Source organism: Pinus tabuliformis, chromosome 1_2 (genome assembly GCF_031772625.1).
Source record: "Pinus tabuliformis cultivar Carrire ecotype Pingquan chromosome 1_2, CPIR1, whole genome shotgun sequence".
In the NCBI taxonomy this organism is placed as follows: domain Eukaryota; kingdom Viridiplantae; phylum Streptophyta; class Pinopsida; order Pinales; family Pinaceae; genus Pinus; species Pinus tabuliformis.
This window is the reverse complement of record NC_142298.1, coordinates 276,869,450-276,895,355: the sequence shown is the minus strand read 5'-3', so window position 1 is coordinate 276,895,355 and position 25,906 is coordinate 276,869,450. Positions and strand designations below refer to the sequence as shown.

Genomic DNA, 25,906 nt, shown 5'->3' with positions numbered 1-25,906 from the left:
GGACTCTTGAGGAAAAAGATTATGATGAGGCATCGACTAACAAGTATAATCACAACATATAAAATCTTGCCTTGACATGTCAGGGAGGATTCAATTATTTCTCCTTTGTCAAATCACATGGCAAGAGTGGCAAAGATTGTATATAAAGCACACAAAAAGATAATGCATGCGAATTTACTAACCAAACACACCAAATTTATACCAGCCATGTCACATGAAATTCACAGTGTGGCACCACAGCTTCAATGCATACAAGTATTACAGCTTCAGGAATGGACCAAACTCAAAACAACAAATAGAAAGACACAAATAATAATTAATCTGCTTTTTAGAACAAATATATGTAGATAAAATATCCACAATATGTGTTGCGGAGAAGCAACTTTAGTCCTGGTACAACGGAAAAAATTGAACATATGGGATAGGCACCCTTCACAATAAATATTTTAAAAAACACAATTACTCCTGCCTTTCCTGCTAGAGGCGGAAGATTATGTAGCTTGGTAGAATTATTTTAGAAACTATTCATGTATCATCCACCTGTGAATGGAAGACAAAGCTCGGAAAAGATGTTGTGATGTCCCTGTTCCAAATCAACTTTCTCAATTAGACTAGAGAAAATTCTATAAGTAGCAAAAGATGGATATAAAAACGTAAGAATTAGATGCTATATACTTAATGAAAACAATAATATATTGTCACTCTTATTTAAAACCTCTTAACATTGTCAACATTGGCTAGCAGGGTTACAGAAAGTGGGTAGCTAATATAGCCCCAACAGGTTTCAAGTCCTACCAAGCGACACAAGATGTAGGACGAATTAGCCTCACCGTGATAAGAAGAATCCAATCCATAAAAATGCTCTTGATATTATATTTAGAAAAGAATAGTGGCATTGATTAAACAAAATTAAAAAAATCCTAAAATAATACTTACAGGAATGCGATATTGCAGCAACTATTTATTATGGCATAGGATTGCCATGATTCTAAAAGTTCATTATTAAGGGAGCACTACCATGCCTCTAAATGTTACTAGTGGAATACCATGTGAAGTCCCCACTAAAGATTTACAGAAATCGAGATAAAGCTATCTAGTGACATCGAGAACAAGGCATACATATGCTATTCATTATTGATACAAACAATTAAAACCACAAAACACTTGTTGCATGAGTTGCTAAAATGTGGGTACAAGTATCGAAAGTAGTTAGAAGCTTTGCCCAAATTTGCACTAAACAATAGGTTGGTAGTGGCAATAATATATATTAAAAATATACAAATTACACCAAAAAAATTACATAGGAAATTTTAAAAATTGAAATTGAACATAATTGATTAATTTCACGTCTTAATTATTTATCCTTTTAAGCCTCTTATAGTGGTCATGTGTCCAATTCTTGTAAATTTGTTCACAGCCCTAGGTCCATGTTCATGTATACATAAATTGAGTTTGTGTGGCATTTAAACCAATCCTTTTTATATCTAATGCTATGGAATGTTTTTTAAATTTGACCTACAACTTCATCCCAATATATGGGTTTCCTAAGGAAACTTGTGTATCTATAGATGTAGGAACCACCAATAGTTTCATAAACCATGAGAGTCAATCTTTTCTTAATTCATTGTTCCAACACAATCTCAATTGTTCCACCCAAGAGAACTACATGGTCTTTGCATTGTTTTAGATGGTAACCACTGCATATCTCTCATGTAAATGCACTGGATCGTTCCAACTAACATCAGACTTTCAAAGTCTTTGATATTTTGAGGCACCTCTAAAACTAGTCAAGAGTAACTACCTCCCTAAATGTGCAATTAGCTTCCAAGGTAAACCTTGAACAGTATCGATCAACCCAACATGATCAAACCAACACAAGCTTGAATAATCAAAGCGGCTTAGGTAACATAAAACCCACCCTTACCAAGATGTTATCGCACATTGTTTGTATGAGATATAAAAGAAGCCATCATATGGATGAGGCAGCCCCATCAATATGACATCACCTCCATATGGTTGTGGGCTCAACACATGCAAGCAGCGGAATCATGTGAAATAATCCACCACGTGAATGGAGTGAGGGGGGTGGCCCCATTACAATCTTTCACATGATGTCACCTCATCAAACGAAAAGGTTGGCTTCATGTATAACCATCCTCGCATCTTTGATATGGAGATGGCAGACAACCCACATCCACATAATAAGTAACACTCCCTCTGTTGAAAAATGTAATTAGCATCGGTCTTCATAATTGTATTCGAGTCATGATGTAATGTATTTTCCAAAAGAACGAAAAATAAATTTTATTATAAAAGAAATTGACTTGTTAAAGCATGGGTTTCATGCTTCGGTCAAGGGTTCTTAGGTCAAAGCCTCCATTGTAGGCTTCTAGGGTTTATGTCAAGTGTCCTTGTCCATCTCATATTGTAAAAGACCCTTCTTGCGCTTTGTCAATCAAAAAAGAAATTCATTTATATGTAAAATAGGTCATTTAGGCCTCCTCCACCAAGTCAGCCTCAACCTGGACAAGTCAGCCTAATTAGAGAGGCAGAAACCACTATAAAAGGGCAACAACTCGACTCATTTGGAACACATCCACAACAAGTTCGATCTACAATTGTTGGAGGCAAAAAAAGGGTGTGAAATTCAAGGAAGAGGAAGGAAACCCTAGCGAAGGAGAAGGAAGTCTTTGTCAAGCATAAGAAGTTGAATTTTCTCTCTCCTTGTCTCACACGTGTGAAGTTGTTGGGTTGCTGGAAGGGCTGAAATTGCAGTAATGTAGCTGGGCCAAAATCCTGAAGTCACTGGGGGTTGAAATTTTGGATTGTCGTTGGGCTGAAGCTGTTGGACAAGAAGAGACTACTGGAGTTTGTTGAATCATCTTGAAAGGCTGACTTGGTGGAGGAGGAAGGTCTTTTTGTCAGGTATAATGTCTTGCTCTATCTCAATTTGATTAGTGGAAGAGTTTGACTGGGTTTTCCCCTATAGAGTGGTTTTAACCCTAGTTGAGTGCCTACATTTGGTGTCGTTGATCTTCATGTTTTGATTTGTTGAAACAAAGATAAAAGAAGAACATAAGGAGAAGATAATAAGACTACAAGAATATCACAATTAATTATCAATAAAAGAAAATCTTTCTGCCTTTCTAATTTTCTAACATGGTATCAGAGCTAAGGTGAAGAAGGAAGGAAAAGGCAGCTTGAAGGTCAGTTAAAAGTAGAATTAAGGAGGAAGGAACAAAAGGAGGTCTTTAAGAAAAGGATCATATAAGAAGAGAAACCTACTATCTATAGAGACTATGACAACACCAATGAAGACATAAAACAAGCTAGAAGGAGATTCCAACTACAGGGCATGGAAGAAGAGGATAGATCTTATTCTCGCTAAGCATAAAGTTTTGGATCTTGTTCAAGGAAATACAGAGTGGAAATACAGAGTCTCAATCATGACGACATTCTCCAAGAATGACTAATCTCCATCAAGCGAGGAAATGGTCCATGAGTGCTACTCACTCCAAGAAATCATCAAAGTGCATGGGTACATATCCAAAAGGCACCTCCTCCACCATGATGTCATCCACAAAAAGGCTTATGTAACCCTTTTAGGGCACATAAGGATGACATGGCATCATCTGGGCAAAGTGTTGGCATCAAGGCACAATGTGCTAGCCCTCCCAATTCATCTCGGTGACATCCATCCTCATCTAGGCTCTGGAACAAGGCAACGTCCATCCAACAAGGTCAAGGCCAGGTTGGGGGCATCCTGGGTCCATCTAGGCACATCATCAAGTAAGAAAACACCCAATCTTTCTGTCTCAACATTTTAGCATCTGGAGGTACATCGAGAGGTTTGGAACTATGTGAAATCTTCTCAAGGCCTAATGCTCATCTCTAGAGGGGAAACGTTGGGGCTAAAAGGTCACATTTTCTCTCATAATGGGGCAAAATGTCCTTTGGAGTGTGCTGGAGAGAGGCCAAGCCATCCCCCAAGGGATCCTTGTTGTATGTGCGATACCACCTAAGACAAACCTCTCAAAATCAAGTGAGGTCAACACCAATAGAGACATTAAACCATTAAAGCATCACATGGGATCATATCTAATGCTAAGGGCACACAAATAATTCACACAAGACATACCTTCAAATCTCTGACTAGCTTAAGATTTGTAAACAAGTGACCCCACTTATGTTCTTCAAATGTCTGACTAGCTTAAGATTTGTAAACAAGTGACCTCACTTATGTTAGGGATGATTAGGTCAGCAACCCTATTAGGTGTTTGTAACCCCAAGGGGAGTACATGTCCTAGGTAGACCCATCAATCCATAGGTCCATGTGATATTGTAGTCATGGAGTGGGAAAGACTTCAAGGAAGATGCCACATCCATGAAACTAGCTAATGGAGGCCCAACATCCTGAGTATAATGATGTAAGGAGGGAACAATCATGTAGGCATGAGTACCACTTTCCTTAGCTTGCTTTTTCAACCCCTCTGGTGCACCTTCTACTTTAATGATTTATCTTTCTTTGGTGAGTAGCTTAAGAGACCAAGCTTGTTTTGTGCATTTCCAATACCCCTTAAAGATGAAGCAATTTCTCGCTCATTGAGGTTGGTCCATTCAAGAGTTCCTTTATTTTAGATGAAGCATTGAAGGTTCGAGGAACTAAGTGATGCCTAATTACGGTGGCAAAGCTCATTCTAGGCTTTTGCCCACATGCCAAATACATCCCGAACATCTTTTGTATTTTACATTTTCTTTCTATTGTGGTTTTACATGCTTTTATCATTTATTTAGTTGCATCAACCTCTGGGGCCAAGTTTTCGGGCCCTAGCTCAAGGACGTGGCTAAAGGCATAGTTTTAAAAATTGGAACTGAGTTCTGAATTGACTTGCCTATCTAAACAGGATTTGAACCAGATTTAATGAACTTAATTTGAAAAATATACATAAAAATAATTCATTCTTAATGAAGAAGTTATTTTTTAAGATTTCAAACCATGATTCCAAACCATTATGTTGAAATTTTGTAGCTATGGCCAGTCTTCATGATAAATACGAATGCATACTTCAAGTCGGCCTCAAAAGAAGGAAAAATTGAATTTTGAATTATGAGTTTTGCCTCCAAAATGTAAGGTTGGATCTAAATGATCAAGTTAGCCCCACATGGAGTGAGACCCATTCAAATTCATTAAGATCATGATTTAAAGGCAATTCAACCTCCTCCTCTTAAAATAATTCAGATCACCATCTTCGATTGGCTCTGTTCACATGTGGGAGACTAAAGAGGATGACCAATTCAAATTCATTAAGATCATGATTTAAAGGCCATTCAACCTCCTCCTCTTAAAATAATTCAGATCACCATCTTCGATTGGCTCTGTTCACACGTGGGAGACTAAAGAGAATGAATTTAGAATATAAGGACGAATTTGAGGCAGAAAAAGAGGACGAATCTGTGGCATGAAGAAGGACATTTTTGAGGTAGTAGACCAAAATTTCAGGAGGTCAAAATTTCAAGAGGCCGAATTTGTCTCTGTTTGACCAGGGTTTGGTTACTGGTCAGTTTGACTTTGTTTTTTCACTGGGAAATCATATTGTATTTCTTGTTGAAGTGGACAATTTTTCTAAGAAAAGGTTGATGGGTTTTTCCCTGGTTAGGATCTCTTTATGATCCTATTGGCTTTATTGTTTATACTGTTGAGATTTTCTATGTGTAATTGCTTAATGATGAATGTGACACATGAAAAACTAATGAAGTAATCAATGGAAGTAATTATCAGTCTAGAAAATCTTGAAAAATAAACATGGTTTCAGAGTTGTATAGAACAATCATTAAAGAGGAGCCAAGTATTTGGAAATTCTGCCTTGAAGAAACATTCATCAACTTGACTAAGATCTAGAGAGAGCTTCTGTTTTTTTAAAATACAACAAAAGATACTTGTTGATATTCATCCATGTAGAATTGCAATTTTAGTGAGCAAAGCCCTGCTAATATAAGCAAAGCTTTTTGGTGACTTTAGGAAGAGGGTTGAAGCCCTAAATTCTGGGCCTCAGTCAATCTGTTAGAGAGATCGAAAGGCCTCAGGATGTTATAGGAGGCCAAAAATGTCCTCAGGCCTAAGTCATTGGATTCGTCCTACGAATCCTGAATCCAGCGAATCCGACACAATTCGGTTCGGATTCATGTCCAAATCATATGACACGTCGTGTCCTTTTCCGACACGTCAAATCCGAGGTCGTGTCACGATTTCCAAAAGCGTGTCGCGATTTTGGGAAACATGTCCTATTCATGGTAATGTTAAATTCTTAAAGTAAAAGGATCATCCTTTTACTTAAATTTTTGACATTACCATGAAATGACTCAGGATGTTTGAGAGTGGTTCCGGCCTCATTGGATTTCATATGGAGAAAGTAGAATTTTAGATTTCATTCAAAATCCAGCAGAGTTATCAGTTTTTCAGGATTTTAGGATTGGGGGATTGCAATGCTTACATTGAATTTTGTCATGTATTAGGGTATGGAACTCGTATTTAATCAAGAGCACCAATCCCTCTATGTACCTTGATGTTAGTGACATTGGTTGTCGAACTCCTGTATCATGACCCTCCTAAAAATGTACGCATCACTCAAACAAAATCTTGACTTGACATGTTATGCATGTTCTATCTTATGTTAATGCTTAAAGGGTGATATTAATGACAAAGATCCCTATACAGATATAGAGGTAATGACAAAGATACCTCTGGATATTAATACTTAGAGGGTGATATTAATGACAAAGATCCTGATTTTCCAACAAGACTAAAAAATTAGACATTTCTCGTGGTGGCAAGAGGGCCAAGCATAAGAAATAGGTAATAGATTGACATGTATTTGAATTTTGTATGTACTATGCATGCTAATAGCTATAGATGAAGATCTATGTTTGAAATCAATAAATTTGTATCATTAATTAAAATTTTTGTAAGAAATATGATAATATCTAATTTTTATATATATATATATATATATATATATATATTTTAATATAATAATACATAACGTGTCATGTTCCGGGGGGTCAGTGTCTGAATCCGACACCACGAATCTCGAATCCTACGTGTCCCGAATCCCCATGTCAGGTGACTTAGCCTCAGGCTGAGGGCATGAAGCTTAGAAAGGACTAAGAGGTCTCTAACTCTTGAAGTAGAGACGAAATACCTCAGAAGGCTAGCCGAGATGGTCATAGTTTGCTAATTATTTAGAAGATCTTGTTTATTGCAGCTGTATATACAGAAGGGTAATAAGTTTGTTGAAGATTGCACTACTGCTCCATATGTTGAAGATATTGGTCATACAAGCATCCATTTCAACCACTCAGAACCAATAATTTATTCTAAGTTTGATTGGAGAACGGATTCTGGAATATAGAAAAGACCTTGGGCCAAGTTTTGCAACATCAAGGATGGCTTGTTTGGGACCCGATTTGACAAACTGATAAGGAGTTATGGATCTCAAACATTCCTATGAAATGCTATGGGGAATTATTAATGAACTTGTGCTATTCCAAATGTAAGGAGCTAGTTGGTTATGAAGTACACCTTTACAGAAATCTCTTGGAAACCTGAAGTGTGATATGTTGCCTTGTATTAAAAGTAGAGTACTATCTTGAAGATTAACATTGTCATGATTACAGAAGGGTCAATCTTGTATAAAAGAAGCCTCTGTAAGAGCATTGGAAGACAACTTGAAATCTTATCTAATGAAAAGGGGCAGAGTTCAGTTTTGTTGACATGGAAATTGAAAGGGCATTCATAAGTTTACTGTGAAGAGGTCGAGTTCCTCATCAATTTTTGGAGACTGAAATTTTTCTTCTGAAGATCGAGTCACCTTCAAGACCGGAGTTGTCCTCATAAAGGACAAATTCTTGTTGTTGCTACAATGGTTTTGAGGAGGCAGAGTTACCTGATTTGGAAGGACTGAAAGTAATCATTTGAGATTTGCCAAATAGTTTGTACAACTCCAAGGAAAAAACTTGCATATGACAAAGTTTGTTGGACTTACAAAAGGTGTATATGAAAATTGTAAGTCTAGAGTTTGTAAACTCTAGAAGACTTGAAAGACTTGGATGTGAAATCCCTAGGGTTTGTGGATAATTCCCTATAGCTGGACCTAGATTACTGATTCTGATCAGTAAAGAAACCCTGACTCATGCAAGGAAGGAAAAGAAAGCAACATGCTGATAATCAAGACGAGGATGATGAGTTTGCAAGAAGGCAAGGATCGAGAGGGGGATCCCCTACACATACTCTATATCTCTCAATCTTGATTATTATTGTTTTCCTATTGGTTAGCCTCTTGTCTTTGTATCTTTTGCTGGGTTATAATCGTTCTTCCATGGGTCTACTAGTGAGGATTGCAGGAACATCGTGCAGGTCGACAAGGCTCTCGAAACAAGTGGAAGTATTGAAAGAAGGAAGAAAAATTTGTGGCAAGAGGATTCTCCTAGGGTCAATGATTTGTAGAGAGAGAAATTGCACTGGCATCTATATAATCGTACCTAATGATCGGAAGAGCTCCTAGTTCAAAGGGAGTAGGCAGGCCAACAAGTTTGAAGGATGTCATTGTGCCAATAATTATGGAAAGTCAATGACGACTTCAAAGTGGATTTACAAGATCAAGAATTTGCTAGATGGAAGCATAGAGAAGTACAAAGCAAGGATTTTCCCAAGAAGAGGGAGAGGACTATGAGCAGACATTTTCTCCAGTTGTTAGGAAGAAGTGTACAAGAAAAATCCTCTGTACTTTGAGGTACATGAGAGGGGATCTCATGTTTGTAGACTGGAGAAAGCTTTGTACAAACCTTGGGCTTGGTATGGATATCTGAGAAATCTTGGTGGAAGGACTCACTTGTCAGAGGAAGCATCAGTGGCAAGAAGATTTGCTTCCGTGATAGAAGGGAGTTGATCTCTAGGATTGAGATGAAGGATCTTGGTTGGATATATTACTTCTTGGGACTAGAAGTGTGGTAGAAGTCGGGTGAGATCTTCCTTGGTCAAAAAGTAGTGTATTATTACAATCCTTCAGAGATTTGGGATGATGGACAACATGTTCATGTTCATGGCCATTCCCATGGTATCCAATCTAATGAAGTTGAGTGGCAGAGGGGGCAGCCTGGATTGTCTCAACAAGATTTGTTTCAGCGTTAGAGGGAGCATCCAGTCAGGATGACTGCAAAGCAGTTTTGGTGATGGATTCAAGCTGGTAAATGTATAGTTGATCCAAGGCATTTGGCACAACATGCGTTTAGGTACCAGCATGGTACAACTGGATATGGATTGAGATATGTCTCGTACAACTATAGGGATTCACAAATTCAGATTGGGTTGAGAATGATGATTTAGCCTGGAGCCTGCTATGATGAGCAAGAAACTAACAACATATGAAGCATACTATATTATATTTTGGCAAGTTGTGAAGTAGTGTGGCTTTAGAAGCTACTCACAGGATTGTCTGATCAAGTGCGGGAAAATGACTATGATGACAGGTCAAAGCACGTGGTATAAAAGGAACAATAAAGCTCCTATGTATTTCTATGGTCGAGCTGGTTGCTGACATTCTCACAAAGTCTCTATCCCTAGATGAAGTTGACATACTTCAAGGACAAGCTTGGAGTGATTGAGAATGCTTCCCTTGGTTGAAGGGAATGTTGATGTTGTAGCATCAAGGGGCGGATAATCTCCCTTAGGCCATGGGTATTCACTGGGAAACCATATAATATGGTTGGGGAGATTGGCCCAGTTAGCATTGAGGCCTCTGCATGTTGCCCTGGTCAGTAGTGGGTTGAGCAAGTACCTTATAGCATAAGGTAAGTATTTTTACCATTCAATGACATGTGATGGACAAGTGGGAACGGTAAATAGGCCTCGTGTTCCAACATGGGTCAGGTGGGTTCCTGACAAGACTCCAAGTGACAACTTGGTAGATTGGTGATCAAAGGGTATCACCATGGGTCAAGTGGGGTACCTGACATGACTCCAAGTGATGACATGGTAGTTTGGTGACCCTAGGACTAGTGGGTGACTAGTTCCTCTATTTGATGTTGATGTGGGGATGCTTTACACATGGTTCTAGTATAGAACATAACGTGGATGGATTCATCAACATAGTTGAGCTCGTTCAACCTTCTCTTGGGATAGAGAAATTTTTTATTCAACTTGAGAACATCTGGGAAAGTCATTATGAATACCTCCCTAGCTAAGAGGGAGTGTTGAATTTTTGTAGCTATAGTTGGTCTTCATGATAAATACAAATGTATACTTCAAGTCAACTTCAAAAGAAGGAAAAATTGAATTTTGATATATGAATTTTGCCTCCAAAATGTAAGGTCCGCTCTTGTTGACACCTAATCCTTAAGGATTGGGAAAATATTGTAAATATCGTAAATATTGCAAATATGAGAATAAAGAAGACAAAGAGACACTGGAATATGAATTCCAAGGGTCTCCCTCTCCTTTTATATATTAATGATTTTTCTTAATGGAAAAGAATCAATTCGTGGAGTTAACAATGCCTAGCCTGACATGGAATTAGAGTAGGAGATAGGAGTTACAAGGATAAATGGGATGTGTGGACTTGTGTTCTGATACCATGTTATGTCCCTGATCTGTCCTTTGCCCCTCTATGAAACTTGGAGTGTCGTTTTGAATGAAGCATCGGTCGTTGTGCTTCAATACAACATTGAATGTATTGCTCTCTATGTTGAATGTATTGAACCTACGTTGAAACTCTTGTATACTGATGTGTTGGTTTAAGAATGCAGGTTCATGCTTTTTGTTGCTCGCTGTTGGTATGTCGAAGCATCATGTGCATTAAGTTTTTTGAAGCTTGTGTGATGAATGGAGCATATGGTATCATATTATATGCAATGTCTTGAGCTTTGTGTTGTCTCTCTATTATCTACGCGCACATTGGTCCAGTAATACAAAACGTCTCTATGCGTTGAGTCTTTGCGCAATGAGTGCACTCAATCTCTGCGGTGCGTTGGTTCACTTCGGGCTTTGTGCGTTGGTTAAAACTCTGGTATGTGCGGTGAAGTTTTTATATGTCAATTGTTAATGCATTATAAAGTTGTCATTGGTTCTTTGTGTTGAATAATTCATGATATACAATGAATGATATGTGCATACATGTTTGTTGGTAGTGTTGAAGTCTTCTATGTGTGTTGTATTGGTCATGATTTAATGTATTGAACGCGATTCAAGTCTGAATTGCATTGTAATATGCGTTGGTTGGTTGGGCACGTATTCATATGCCTTGGTTTAAAACATTACAATTACAATTGATTTATATGTGCGTTAAAATGGTTTTGAATTTCGTGTCATATAATTAAACCATTGATATATGTATTGAACCATTGATATATATGTTGGCACACACTGGTTATATAATATGTTCGAGAGAGAGAGCCTGGGATATTTTGATTAATTTTTGAAGACATAGATGTATAATGGGTCTCTGTTGAGAGATTTTTTTTTATCAAAGATTATTGGTGCAAGAACTTTGTCTATCCAAGGCCCAGCCCAGAAGTTTTGCGGAGCTCAATTCACTCATCTCCATAGTCAGATTAGTTCTCACTGGCAAAGAGAATACCCTGAATGGTCTAGAAAGATAAAGCATACCCTCATTTTCAATGAATTGTGGAAAGGAATTTGTGAAGGAGAAGATTGCAATCCTCTAGAAAAACCCACATATGACAAAGATCTCACCATATGGGAGAACAAGAACAACAATGCCTCTGCCTTTATTGTAGCATCAATAAATGAAGAGGTGAGTCATCACATTGCACCATTTACAAATGTTTTTGGTGCTTTAAATAAGTTGAAAGATTTATATGACTCACACTCAAAGCTTGAAGTAGTCCAATTAATGATCAAACTCTTCAATCTTCAATTCAAATATTATGATCCCCTTGCCCTAGCCTCTAAAATCAAAGCTATTTTGCATGATGTAGAAGCCATCGATGTTAAAATGGATGTTCCTCTCACAACTTTCATCAAGGCACTATATCCCACATTCTCATCATCTTGAATCATTACAAGCTAGTGGTGAACTTAAAGAGATTACCTTTGACGCCCTTGTGAAGAAATTTGCAGAAACTTAGAAAGAGAGAAAGCTTTTGGAAAGAGGAAGACAACAACTGCTCAGTCTTCTAAAGAAGTTGTGTGTCTTTCACAAAAAGAGAAGAATCGAGCACATGATTCTTCTAGAGGAAGAGGTGGCAGAAAAGGACATGGAAAGAAAAATAACAAAGACAGGGTGGGCAAACATTACCAAGGAGGAAGACCTGATCTTCATTGTATACACTGCAACAGAAATGGACATGATGCTTCCACATGCAAGCTCTCTTGAGACAAAATCAGACAAGAAAGAAATGAAGAGAAAGGAAAATCACTAAATCTAGGGGAAGGTAAAGCTCACGAATCCGTTCATTATATTGTGGCACTTTGCAATATTGCAGCAATTGAAGACTTGTTTAATGCTTCACTTGCTTTGTGGAAATATGCATGGTTGCTTGATTCAAGAGCAACCTGCCACATGACCTTTCAGAAGGACTTCTTTTGAAGAATTCAGTGACAATGTAGATGGAGCAGTCTACTTTGCAGATAAATCAAAACTCAAGCCATCCAAACTTGGCACCATTAGGCTCAAATTGCCTGGACTCCCTGACTTTCTTCTACATGATGTTCTCTACCTCCCAGAGTTGTGAAGAAACTTGTTGTCCTTGGTTCACATCTGCCAGAAAGGGCACTCCATTCACATGTTTGATGGAAAGGTTGAAGTGAGAAAAGCATCAGACAACTCACTTGTCATCACTGGGACATAAGAAGAAAGACTCTTGAAGCTGCAAGGAACCTTTGCTGGTGCACAAAACTTTGCATACAGTTCTTAATATTATGAAGGTGCACTACCATCAAGTCTCTTATCGCATGATAGATTTGGACATCTGAACTATGACAGTCATCATTTATTGAAGAGAACTAGTGTTAATGGTTTTCCCACCATTCGTAAGAAACTTAAGCAATGTGATGCTTGTATCTTAGGAAAACACAACAAACAGTCATTTCATTATTCTCATTCCAGAGCACATAGGCAGCTTGAATTGATTCAGTTTGACTTGTGTGGCCCGGTTGACCATGTACATTTCAATAGTACCAAGAAGCAGAGTACACAACATTGGACAAAAAAATTTAAGTCATTGTCATCATTGTAAACCCAAATTCTGCAAAATTATTGTAAAAATGATTCTAGTATGACTATGAAGCCATGTAAAAAACACCTAGGTAAGCCTTTGATTCTTAACAAAGGATTTCACTTTAGGGAGTTTTTTAACCTCCCTAAATGATTTGTGTTTCTAAAAACGAAGAATTAGCAAAGTTTTTCTCCCAAGCATTCCCCATAGCTAGAGTGGAATTCTTTGACAAGGTCTTAGGTGAGTCCTAGTGTTATTGAGTCAATGTATTTTCATCATACTAGATCATGTGTCTCGTTTCGCAAAATTTGGTTGAGTCTAAAGAGGTCATGTCTATTGTAAATTCCCCTTCTATGGGTGATTATTGTAATATCTTGATGTAAAAAATATTTTGGTGAAGGGTTACTCATAATTAGACACCATTGTAAAAAATATTTTACAAAGTGGAAAAAATACGTGTAATCCCATCTTAAGTTTTTTATTTTTATTTTCTAGCAAAAATAAAATTAATTAGCCAAAAATTGTTACAAAATAAAAATGAGAGGAAAAATTAATTTCTTTCCAAGTGGAAAAATAAATTTTGGACAAAAGTGACCTTCCCGAGGAAGAATAAATTTGAAGGACTCAATTCCAAGGAGAAAAATCCCTCAAAAATTTGTGGTTCTAGAAGAAATTAACTTTCTGGGGTCCTCCATCAAAAGGAAAAATCAAACCTTTGGACCATGGTGGTTAGGTCAAGGATCAATTTTCAAGGAAAAGAGATTGGAATAAATATTTTTTCGACTAGGATAAAGGCCTTCATCAACAAGTTCGAATTTTTCTTCCAAATCAAGGGATAGGATTTAATTTTGGCATGGATCAAGCAACAACTAGCCATTATTATTCTTTGGGATCAAGTCAAACTAGTCGTTTTTCCACTTGGAGGGTTCTCACACTTTCATTTTTATATATAAGGAAGCCACTGAGCTCCTCATTGTATCATGTACTGTAAAGAAAAATCTTAAGCAAGTTGTGAGTCAAGCTGCTGGATGTGATTTCTTTTTTGCATTAATAAAATCGAAGACTTTGGGGGTTTATCTTGAGATGGTGTTCCTTTTATGCTTCTTGTGGTAATGTTGTTCTGAATTGTGCTTTAATGCTCCACTGAATAATATTGTGAAGTTATTATCTCATTTGCTTGTAGTTGGATTATCTATTTGCATAGGCATTTTGCATTAGGTATTGGGTTTAGAAAAGCATTCTAGCTCACTCAATCTAGCAGGTATCCCTAGATCTTCAGTGTTTTAATGTGTATCTAGCCCCTTATGATCTAATAACATTATTTCAAGTGTGTAGAGGTAATTTGATATTCAGATCTTGGGTGTGAAGGGAAGTCTTTGGTTGGACCACTCAAGTTCCAATTCTCGAGACAAGAGGTTTTTGTTGGAAATATGGGGGGGAGGTGAATCAATATTTCCTACAATCAACACTTTTAATCCTTTTTCAAAGCGCTAGTTAATCTTCAGTTATTATTATCATTGTTCTCTTCAAATAATCATAAGCATATAGCAACAGTAGACAACAACATACAACAATGCGAAAGATAAAATAGTAGACACTGAGATTTTTAGGTGGAAAACGCCCTCTAGGTAAAAAACCACCAAACACTTCTTAGTAATTGTCTTCTTCTCTCTTCAAAAGAAAAATTAATAACATCAAAATTTCAGCTACAACCGAGGGAGGCATCAACCCCCTAATTCACAGGCTACAACATGTAGGATGCTACTACACCCTAATACCTATTGCAACAAAAAGGACGTCCCAACGCCTTGTGAGTCAGGCCACACCTTGACAAGTTCCCCAACACTCTGTTTACCAGTAGTTGTCGAAAGGATGCCTCGATGCCTTGTAATTTATCAACCACAACTAAAAGGATGCCACAACACCCTATGCAGGTCACGACCTACCCTAGCACCACCCTGCCACACTAAAGAGTTCTCAGGGCACAACCTAAAGGTGTCTCCAATAACCTGCCTTGCACCACCCTACCACCCTAAAGATCTAGCGGACCACGTTTCACAATTTTCAGAGTGGGTCCGCCTGTGCTATAAATTAATAGAAGAATGTTGTAAAGAAGACACTGCTATAACCTATCAAATCCTGGTAGCCACTGACCACACTGCACAATATTGTCCAAACTGATCACTGCACAAAGCCGCTCATCAAGCCTTCACTGTTGACACTATAAAGTCAACTAACCATTACACAAGTTGAACACTGTACAACCTGTAATCACTGATCACTACCACTACTCAACTACACATCATTGTCATTGCTCAACTACACATGAATAGTTGAGCATTCACGAGCTAACAAACTAGCTACCAACTGCACATCACTGTGTTGCACTGCTCATGAATGAATAACCATCTAAGTTCATATGCAGGTAACCGCATCACTAACCCAAACTACCTATACTGCAGCAAATGCTAAACCCAAATATTTGATAATGGCATACACAGAGATGCCTCGGGTCATCCTTATGACTTGCTCCCAATGCTCTCAAACTCTGCCCACAGAGAGCTACCAACATATGTCTTCTTACTGTTGATCACAAGTCATACAATGCTATCCACTTTTCTCATCAATAAGCTTTAGATTCCTGCATTGTCCCTTTCTTCATTGTCTTTCATAGAGCCGAATTCTATTTTAGAAGTGAGCTAGATAATTCGTTGAAGAGCAATATGTTGAAGGTAGGATAAAAGCTTTGTTTATAACTGTTTTGGAGGGATGCTAGATATATTCAAAAACCTATCTTTATTGTTGAATTTAAATATTTTATTATTTAATTAATTTACCTTTGGAGTTTAGTAATTAAATTGTTTTCAATTTCTATTTTAAGACGATTTGTTTTAATAAAGATTCCTTAATTTTGAGGGCTATATACTTTTGTTTATGGATAGAAGAGGGCTTCAACAGATTGCTATTTGGGAGGATTTCTTATGTTTTTAATTTCAAATGTTGGAGGAGTATTAGGAGGAAACCCCTTTGGGGTTTTTGCTTGAACCTTAAGAGTTTCAATTTTTAAGCCCTTGTCACAGTTGTTGAAGGAAATGTAACTAGGTTTCGTCTTCATAAAAGTACTTTTGATATTTGTATTTATTCAAGAAAAGAAATATTATTTTTATAATATATGTCAATGAGTTTCTTGCTCATTTAAATAGGTCTAGCACACGTTAAAGTGCTATAGGTGAGTCAAATAGTCAAAAGAAAATGTTGAAGACCTTAAGGGCATGTTGCACCATATATATGTTTGTATAAAAGTCAAAGAATACTCCTCCAAGCAAAGTCGAGTCTCCTCCAAAGCAAAGGCACCATAGAAGAGTCTCCTCCAAGGATGTGACACCACCAAAGAAACCATATGAAGAAAAGATAACAAGTCGACCTGCTAACAGTCTTCAAGTCAGGCTTCTAGTCAGCCTAAAAGGAGGGACAACCCTATATATATAGAGGTTGTCCACTCCATTACAACATCAAGCATTACCTCTGAAATTAGCGAAGGTAGGAAGCCGAGTAAAGGGTAAAGAAGGAAAAAGAAGTGGTATCCAAGTGCAGGGAAGAAGGTGAAGCCTAGACTGAAGTCAAGAGGATCATTTCTAGGGAAGTTACAGTCACATGTGTGAGAAAAGGGACGGATGTCTGCGATCATTACAGCGGTAGTATATCAGCATCACATCTCTCATCATTTGGGCTAGAAAGACAGGCCTAAAGGGCCTCCTACTCAAGCGAATAAACAAGGAAGAAGATCGAAGGTAATAGGGTTGTTCTAAAGCTTATTATAGTCACACTTGTGAGGAGCAAGAGTCTGTCTATGTTGTCATAACAACCCTCCCATTACAGTCTTACAAGTTTGTTGGTTGGTGAAGAGAAGGAAGGGATCATCATAAGGAAAGAGTCTCATCAAAGGTATCTCTTCTAGAGTAAGTGCAACAAGATCTAACAACAGTTGGAAGGAGGACAAAGAGTCGAGAAACGAAGTGCCAGAAGAAGGAAGTACCCAGAACAAAGTGCAGAAAGGAGGAAGGACTTAACTTGTGCTTAGAGGACATTCTAGTCAAGGGTCTAGGGTTTGGCAATTAATCAATAAAGAATCTTCAATAAGAGAAACTTGCCAAAGGGTTTTCCTCCCTAAGAGAGAGGTTTTGGCCCTGGCAGAGAGCCTACATTTGTGTTCTTGTCTTTATGTTTTGGTAGCAGTTTGATGAAACACACTCTAATAATAAGAAGAAGATCCAGCTAAGATAATTGTAAAAGTGCTTCACAAATTGTTATTAAGTGAAGAAGAATCCTAATATACATACTAGCCTTTGATTCTTCAACAACAATAAGAGCTTCCCTTATGGAGTTGGAGTTTAGTTTGATAATAAAATGTTATCATATTTAATAATATACTTAATTAATTTCCTTTATTCCTAAGTAAAGACCTCATACCCTTTCTAGTGAAGAAATAGTTCTTTATGTGTGTCCTATGGTTGTGTGATAGCTTTTCTTAAGGTAAGCCTTCCACAAAAGATGACAAGCAGCCCTCACACTAAACTTTGGATGTCCATAATCAATGAAAATATGCCATGCCACACTCGTTGGGGTTTTAGCCCAGACATTGGGATCACCAACTTTAATTGTGAATATCTCTCAAACCAGTAGGAACTACAAGGCATACCACATACCATCGTAAACATCTTTCCGAGGAGAATCCAATGATGTGGATTTCCAACCCAAAATCAATGATTTTCTAATTCAAAAGCCCTCGACAAAGTCAGGGTACATCCTTAGTCTAGGGAATCGAAACCCTAAGACCTAGGTTTTCAACCATCCAACAGTGTAGCCTTCAACTTGATGTAATCCAGACAATTCTAAAAACAATTCATTCTTCATTTGACATCAATAACTGGTGTTTCAGTCAAATTCAAACCCAGTCAAACCCCAGGGTTGACATCAATGACAACATCATCCAACAATCTCTTGCTTTGTCATTGATGGCAACACACATACTCCTTTTATGAGTACAACTCCCCCTAACTTCATGCTTCATCTCCTTCTCAAGATTTCAACCTCAGGTTTTTCTCTCGCCCTTTGGCATCAATGGCAAAGGGTGACTCCCCCCAACAATCTTCCTACTTCCTGTGTGTTGAGAAATCCAAAGTGTGGCAGTTCAAAATTCTTCCTTCAGAAGGTTCAATATGAGACGACCAAGACCCTCACAACTTAGACTCAAGGCTACCTCCATCCATCTAGTTAACCTTGTCATGTCATTTTTCAGTTCTATCATTCTTTGCTCATGTAGCAGTCATCCTTCTTTACACTTCAGTCCTTGAAATGACACCAAACTTGTATCTTGAGATAGCAACGAGCACCAAACAATCCTTGTTGTGATAACACCAAGTTTGCTCACTGAGATAGCACCAAAAGTTTTCCACTGTGATTACATCGAAGTTCATCCATTAGCATCAAAACTTTATCACTGTGATAGCACTAGTATTGTGACTTCATGACTGTGATAGCACTAAGATATTGGAGAACCAATACTTCCTCCCTGTAATGAGACATTCACTGTGGTAGCACCAAGATGTAACCGTTGTAATATCACTGAACTGTATTAGCTCAGAAACTGTGATATTTGATTTGTCACCTTGTGATTTACACTTAGATCATCCCCGCAATTAATATGAGTTCCTACACTGTAAAAATGCCGAAACACGTCTCTGAGTTGTCATCTGAACTTGCCACTATATTAGGACCGAATTTCATCTCTGAAATTGTCGAGTTTTTGTTCTGTGATTTTGAGCGAAGGTCACACTCCTAGATATAATTGTTTTCATACTAAAATGAGTCGACATGAGCATGTGAGGAGATGTGTCACTGTATTGAGCCTACATGTGTTCTTTTGAGGATAGCCGACTTGATGAGGATTCTTTCAACAACAAGGAGACTTTGATGGATGGAGGAGCCTTCACAAATTGACTTTAACAAAAACCTAAAGCCTACAATGGAGGCTTGACCTATACATTTGACCCAAGCATGAAACCCATGCTTTATCAAGTCAATTAAAATAATAATAAAGTTATTTTTGCTTTCTTTTGACAAATATATATTACATTTAGACTTCAAGTACAATTATGAAGACCGAACCTTGTTACATTCTTCAACACTCCCTCTTAACTAGGGAGGTATTCATATTTACATATAATCATAGAGATACATGGAAGATATTAAAACACATCATATATGAAGAAATTTAGGCACCGCAATGGCATGGACTAGATTCCTGCCCAGAGAAATCCATCCATTGGTTTCTCAACAATTTAGGCACCGCCATGACATAGACTAGACTCCTGACCAGGTCAATCTATCCAGGTGGGACTAAGATGGACTCAAGCTTTTAGCGTCTCTAGGTACCATCAGGCTTGCTTGCTAACCATCAACCCAAAGATCCAGGTGTGTGTCAAAGCTCAATGACCAATGCCACCTTTCTTACTTCGGGAACTAGACATCAACACATAGAGTCGGCCAGATGTCCTCCCGGCAATGCTTCACTCACAAAGCCTCAACAACCCTTGATCCAGCAGATCAAGAACAACAAATCTCTCTCAGTCAAAATGATCAGTAACCAGCATGCTATCAAAACCTTTGAGAGATTTACTTGTACAAACACAACCCCAATCAGTGATATACTTTCACATATTCATAAAAACCACAAACCTTCAGGGTCTTTCAAACACAGATGTTGCTTCTCAACACAGTAGGACTATCAACCGAATCTTTGACAAAAGATTCATTAATCATACACTTTCCTTTCCTACTTCACATGCAACGACATATCCTTCAAAATTCATTCTCCAATCAAAACTATGCTCTCCCTCTCAACCAGGGAGATTTCCTTTATCCAGGCTCCCTCTTATCTCAGGGAGATTTCTTTTATCCAGACTCCCTCTTAACTCAAGGAGACCAGCTTCTTCTTTTCGTCATCAAAGAATCTTTCGCGACTTCCAACCATCTCATTAGAGTTATCATTACCATCACTATTAACATCACGCTTATCACATCAACGAACATCTTCGCCATCTTGAAGATTGTGTACCTACACAACTTAGATTGCAAGTACAACCAAATCTATAGAAGCATGAGTTAGCCATCTTATAATAATGGAAACATTTACAAACATAATCAGCAAGAGACTATACTTCAATACTTCAACTTCTTGCCTAGGTTTTGTTACAAACCCTAAATCCATAGTTTTAAAAACGCAACTAATGACCAAACCAGTCCACTTAATAAACCAGGTTTCAAATCGGAAGGGACAAACCGGGACTGGTCAGATCTCAATGAACAGGTCTTTAAAAAAATACATGAAATAATTAGTTTTAATAAAAAAACTATGTTTAAGATTTAAAACCATGATTCCAAACCAATAGAGACAAAATATGCAAGGTTTTCTCATCTATATACCATGTAAAGGTGAATATATCAAAATGGCACCAAGTGCAATACATATCAGCAACAAAATACATAATTAATGACGCTCTAAATGGCCTCTCGAGTCTGTAAACAATGCTCTAAGCTATGGGGCCGCTGACCTACTACAAGTCTACATATCAGTGATAAAAAACATGATCACTCCTCATCATGATCAAAATCATCACCACTACTAGACAAGAGATCATCAACATGAGCTACATAAATAATATGTCTCAGAGTTTGAGGACTCCTAAAACTCTTCTACAACTTTAGTAGTAGTAGTAGTAGAAGAAAAAATAGACATCAAAACTACAAATCACTGATCAACATGATCACTCATGAAACTTATCATTGATTCAATGATACTAGAAATGGGACCATCAGCAAGAGATACATAAACCTCATCTAGCTCAAAGTCTTCAAACTTGGATTGCTCAACCTTATAACATGATAGAAATTGAAAAGGTTTAGCATCCCTAACCAATGATTTTGGTTTGAGTGAAGGGTTCATCTCCTCAACCTTATAATGTGGTAGAAAAAGATTAGCATGCCTAACCAGTTGTTTTCCTTTCAGTGAAGGGTACATTCTTGTTAAGGCCATGGTAGAGGAGTTCAATAATCAATACCACCAACATCAACAAAGTTCAACAATCAATGCCACCAACATCCAGGTTCTTAAAGGGCTTCATGCTATTGATCAAATGTCAATCTCATACCCTCACGCGTGATAGAATCAAATGGAAACATTGCAAACCCCCAAATCATGAAATCCTGAAAAACATTAAGTTTGTTGAATTTTGAGTGAAATCTAAAATTCTAGTTTCTCTGTATGAAATCCAATGAGTTTAAAACCACTCTCAAACATCCTAAGTCATTTCATGGTAATGTTAAAACTTTAAGTAAAAGGACGAAACTGAAAAGTAAAGAAAATGTCACTTTTACTTTGAGAATTTAACATTACCATTAATTGCCAACATTGCTAGGGTTGAGATGTGTTAGGCAAATGAGAGGGTAGGCATGTTTTTCTTGGAGGGACTATTTTTGGAGGAAAACGATCCCAAATTTTCCTCAAAACAACTTCAAAACTCACAAAACTGCATTATGTGGGGTCTATAGCTGCCTTGGCAATAAATCAACCAGTAAAACGAGCAGTTTCGTCATAAATTGGCCAGTTTGGTCCAGTTTTTGTGAAATTTGGGTGAAATGGACCCTTCAACCGGGTTTTTTGGCCCAATTGACCCGGTCGCCCAATGAACCGGCCAATTTGACCAGTTTCTGGTTCAAGCCAGCCAATTTTTAGAACTATGCCTAAATCACATCCACAAGTCATCAAGATATCAAGCTCATTATATCTAGGGTTTCAATATTCTTTCAATGACATGACAAGTTCTTTCATATAGCAAAAATCCTAGAAACAAATCAAAATGCATATAACAATTTTCAAATTTCATATGTTAGACTTCTTACGAGGATTTCATGTAAACCCTAGATTTTATGCATGAGCTTCAACAATCAAAACCAATGACAGATTAATCAACATCATGACTAGCATCTACTAGGGTTTGATGTAAACCCTAGATTTCCATCTACAAATTCTCAGTAATCACTATATAGATTCATAAATTCCAGACAATTATACATGTTAGAGAATTTAATTGTTATTAGGTTTTCACTGCTAAACCCTAGATTTTCCAAACAACATCATCCTAGACCATCAAAATTTGACTAGGGCTTGTTTCCAAACCCTAGGAATCATGACCATTAACACTTAGGTCAACACATATATCTAGGAATTCATCAACATATCATAAGCACATCATATGTTAGGCAATATTAATATGTTAGACATATATCGACCTAGAATAGGCTAGGGTTTCAACCAAATGGACACATACCTAGGGTTTCATTCCTAGGACTCTAAATACATAACAAGGGTTTTTCTTATAGACCCAACCAAACCCTAAGGATCTAGGGTTTCAATTCATAACATAGCAAACCCTACTTTACCATAACTTCAAAGGTTCGGGATTTCAGACAACACCATTTCAACCCTAACAAGTTAGGGTTTTCATGATCATACCAAAACCCTAAACATGACATCATCAATATGACAAAGATAATAGCAATTTCCCAATAACCCTAAGAAGATTAGGGTTTTCACACACTGTCAACATACCCTTAGGTTAGGGTTTTCTAGAGAACCTGTCTAGGGTTCTATAAGAAAAATCAAGGATATAGGGAGGGTAGATTTATCAAATGATGAATCACCCTAAACAAGAATCTTTATGATTTGAGACAACTAGACATAACGATGTTAGTAATGCAAATTACAAAATAAGATAAAGAGAATTTTATAAGATGTATAGTCTAAGACATACCTGGAGATGTTTCTTGACAGACCTTGTAGGAATTTCCTGAAGTGTAAGCCATGATCTTCTATACCTGTAATGCAAACTTACAAGCACAACATGTGATACCAAGAACATGATTTAATTTCTCAAGTTAGATCTCCTACATAAACGTGGAGGATGGAATCCTATGAAAAATTATTCCTTCTTTTAATCAAGGACTTTTACTTGGAATCCTAGATTACTTGTAAATCCTAGACGAAGAGGGTTAATGTTTTTCTAGAGAGTTTGCTCTTTATCCTAGACTAATTATAAACAAGGATTATAAGAATCATTAGAGATAATAGAAATTTAAATTCTTATGAACATATGTACCTTGTGAATTACATACCTCTGATTTCACTAGACTTGTTGCAAGTGTATTTTCTTACGAGACAATACTTACTTGAATTATTTGAGTTGGTACCTTATGCTTTTCATAGGACAGACTTCGGGTTCCCTTCAAACTGAATATTTCTTGTAGTCATAGATACCTCACATCATTGGTAGATTTCCATAGGAAGCTATTCCAAGATCCTTTTCTTTAATGATTTGAATGTACTTCTTTACTGCTTTGACCTTATCATTGCTTCAGCACTTAGTGCTTCAACAGTTCACTGAGCCCGAATCCTTTTTGGATGTTTATAGCGAAGTCATGACTGTGAATGTGACTTCATCGAGAAACTATGAACCCAATTTCTGAAGCTGATCGGAAGTGTCTCCTTGTGGTATGCCGAAACTCTGTCACTTGATTTCACTGAAAAACTTCTTTGTGATTTCAGTGAAGTTACATCTCTTCTAGACTGAGGTTTCATCGATCCTTATTCTCTGAAAAGATCTGAACTTATCTTAAGGTATATCAAGATATGTTACTGTGACATCCGAATTTCCTTCTGAGATTTTTCACTGAACTTTTACTTCTCTCGAATCTGAGATTGACCGGGCTTCTTTACTGTGACATATTGGAACCCATCATTAGGACATTTGAACCTTCTCCTTCTTCTTCAGAGTGTCTTGAACTAGCTCAGTGTAATCTTAGTTCCATTAGTTCACTGATGACCATGACCATAACTCAAATTGCCTTTGACCATGACCATAGTCTTCAAACTTCCTTTGACCATGACCATAACTCTGATACCATGTTGAGGAATCCAAAATGTGGCAATTAATCGATTTCTCTTATTATGACATTACCTTGTGATGGTTTTCATTATTATTATTTGTTCTTTTGAGTTATCTTTTCTTATCATCAAGACTAATGTCAAGAAACAAATAGAAGAGAACATAAGGTGTAGGCACGATGCCAGGGGAAAACCTCACTCTAGGGTAAAACCCGGTCAAAATTCTTCCTTCAGTAGATTCAATATGAGACGACCAAGACCCTCACAACTTAGACTCAAGACTACCTCTATCCATCTAGTCAACCTTGTCATGTCATTCTTCAGTTCTATCATTCTTTGCTCCTGTAGTAGTCATCCTTCTTTACATTTCAATCCTTGCAATGGCACCAAACTTGTATCTTGAGATAGGAACAAGCACTAAACCATTCTTGTTGTGATAACACTGAGTTTGCTCACTGAGATAGCATTGAAAGTATTCCACTATGATTACATTGAAGTTCATCCATTAGCATCAAAACTATATCACTGTGATAACACTAGCATTGTGACTTCATGATTGTTATAGCACCGAGATACTGGAGAACCGAGACTTCCTCACTCTAATGAGACATTCACTGTGGTAGCACCAAGATATAACCACAGTAATATCACCAAATTGTATTAGCACCGAAATTGTGATATTTGATTTGTCACCCTGTGACTTACACCGAGATCATCCCTGTAATTAATCTGAGTTCCTCCACTGTAAAAATACCGAAACATGTCTCTGAGTCGTTATCTGAACTTGCCTTTGTAATAGGACCGAATTTTATCTCTGAAATTGTCGAGTTTTTGTTCTGTGATTTTGAGCGAAGGTCACACTCCTATATATAGTTGTTTTCATATTGAACTGAGCTGACAAGAGCATGTGAGGAGATGTGTTACTATATCGAGCCAACATGTGTTCTTTTGAGGGTAGCCGACTTGATGACGATTCTTTCAACAACAAGGAGACTTTGATGGATGGAGTCTTTACAAATTGAATTTAACAATAACCTAAAGCCTACAATGGAGGATTGACCTATACATTTGACCCAAGCATGAAACCCATGCTTTAACAAGTCAATTAAAATAATAATAAAATTCCTTTTTCTTTCTTTTGACAAATATATATTACATTTTGACTTCAAGTACAATTATGAACATTGAAGACCAAACCTAGTTACATTCTTCTAACACTGTGGACCTGTAAACTGCTTGTGCTCCCCTGACGAGAAGCCCTTCTCTGATTTCTTGCAAAGTACTTATCTGCTTTGAAATGTCTTCCACAGTAGTTGCTACATTGACCTATCTCCTTGTCATACTATGCTTCATATGGATTGCCTTTGGTGACCATATGTTGATCTGTAGTACTAGCCTGTTATCAATGTTGATGTTTCGATGATAGATCACTATGGACTTGTATCCTATGATTGTTCATCTCCCCTTGAACCTGTTATGGATTTGAAATATTTGTCTCGATGCTACTATTTTGCCCATGTTCCCTATCTGTCAATTGTAGACATATGCCACAGATATATTTTCATAATAATGTATCACCTAACTCTTCAGTTGGATAATCTTGATGCGTGCCATCCTCCAATGTTCCGGTTGATTCACCATTACCTTTCACCCTTACGAATCTTGAAGCATGAC

General features: G+C 37.4%; 1 protein-coding gene across 3 annotated transcripts in view; it reads right to left on the bottom strand.

Annotated features, from left to right (window-relative positions):
* Positions 1–296: 296 nt before the first annotated feature.
* The window catches only part of LOC149205413 (calcineurin B-like protein 3), a 335,347-nt gene continuing 309,737 nt past the window's right edge, over positions 297–25,906 (bottom strand). For 2 of the 3 annotated variants that reach the window (XM_089395059.1, XM_089395057.1), the window contains one exon: positions 297–583. Coding sequence is in view for 1 of the 3 variants with exons in the window: in XM_089395057.1 (XP_089251183.1) it covers positions 526–583 (58 nt within the window). In the remaining 2 variants the exon portion in view is untranslated. The remainder of the gene's footprint in view (positions 584–25,906) is intronic. The other variant, XR_016252450.1, reaches the window with a different exon arrangement.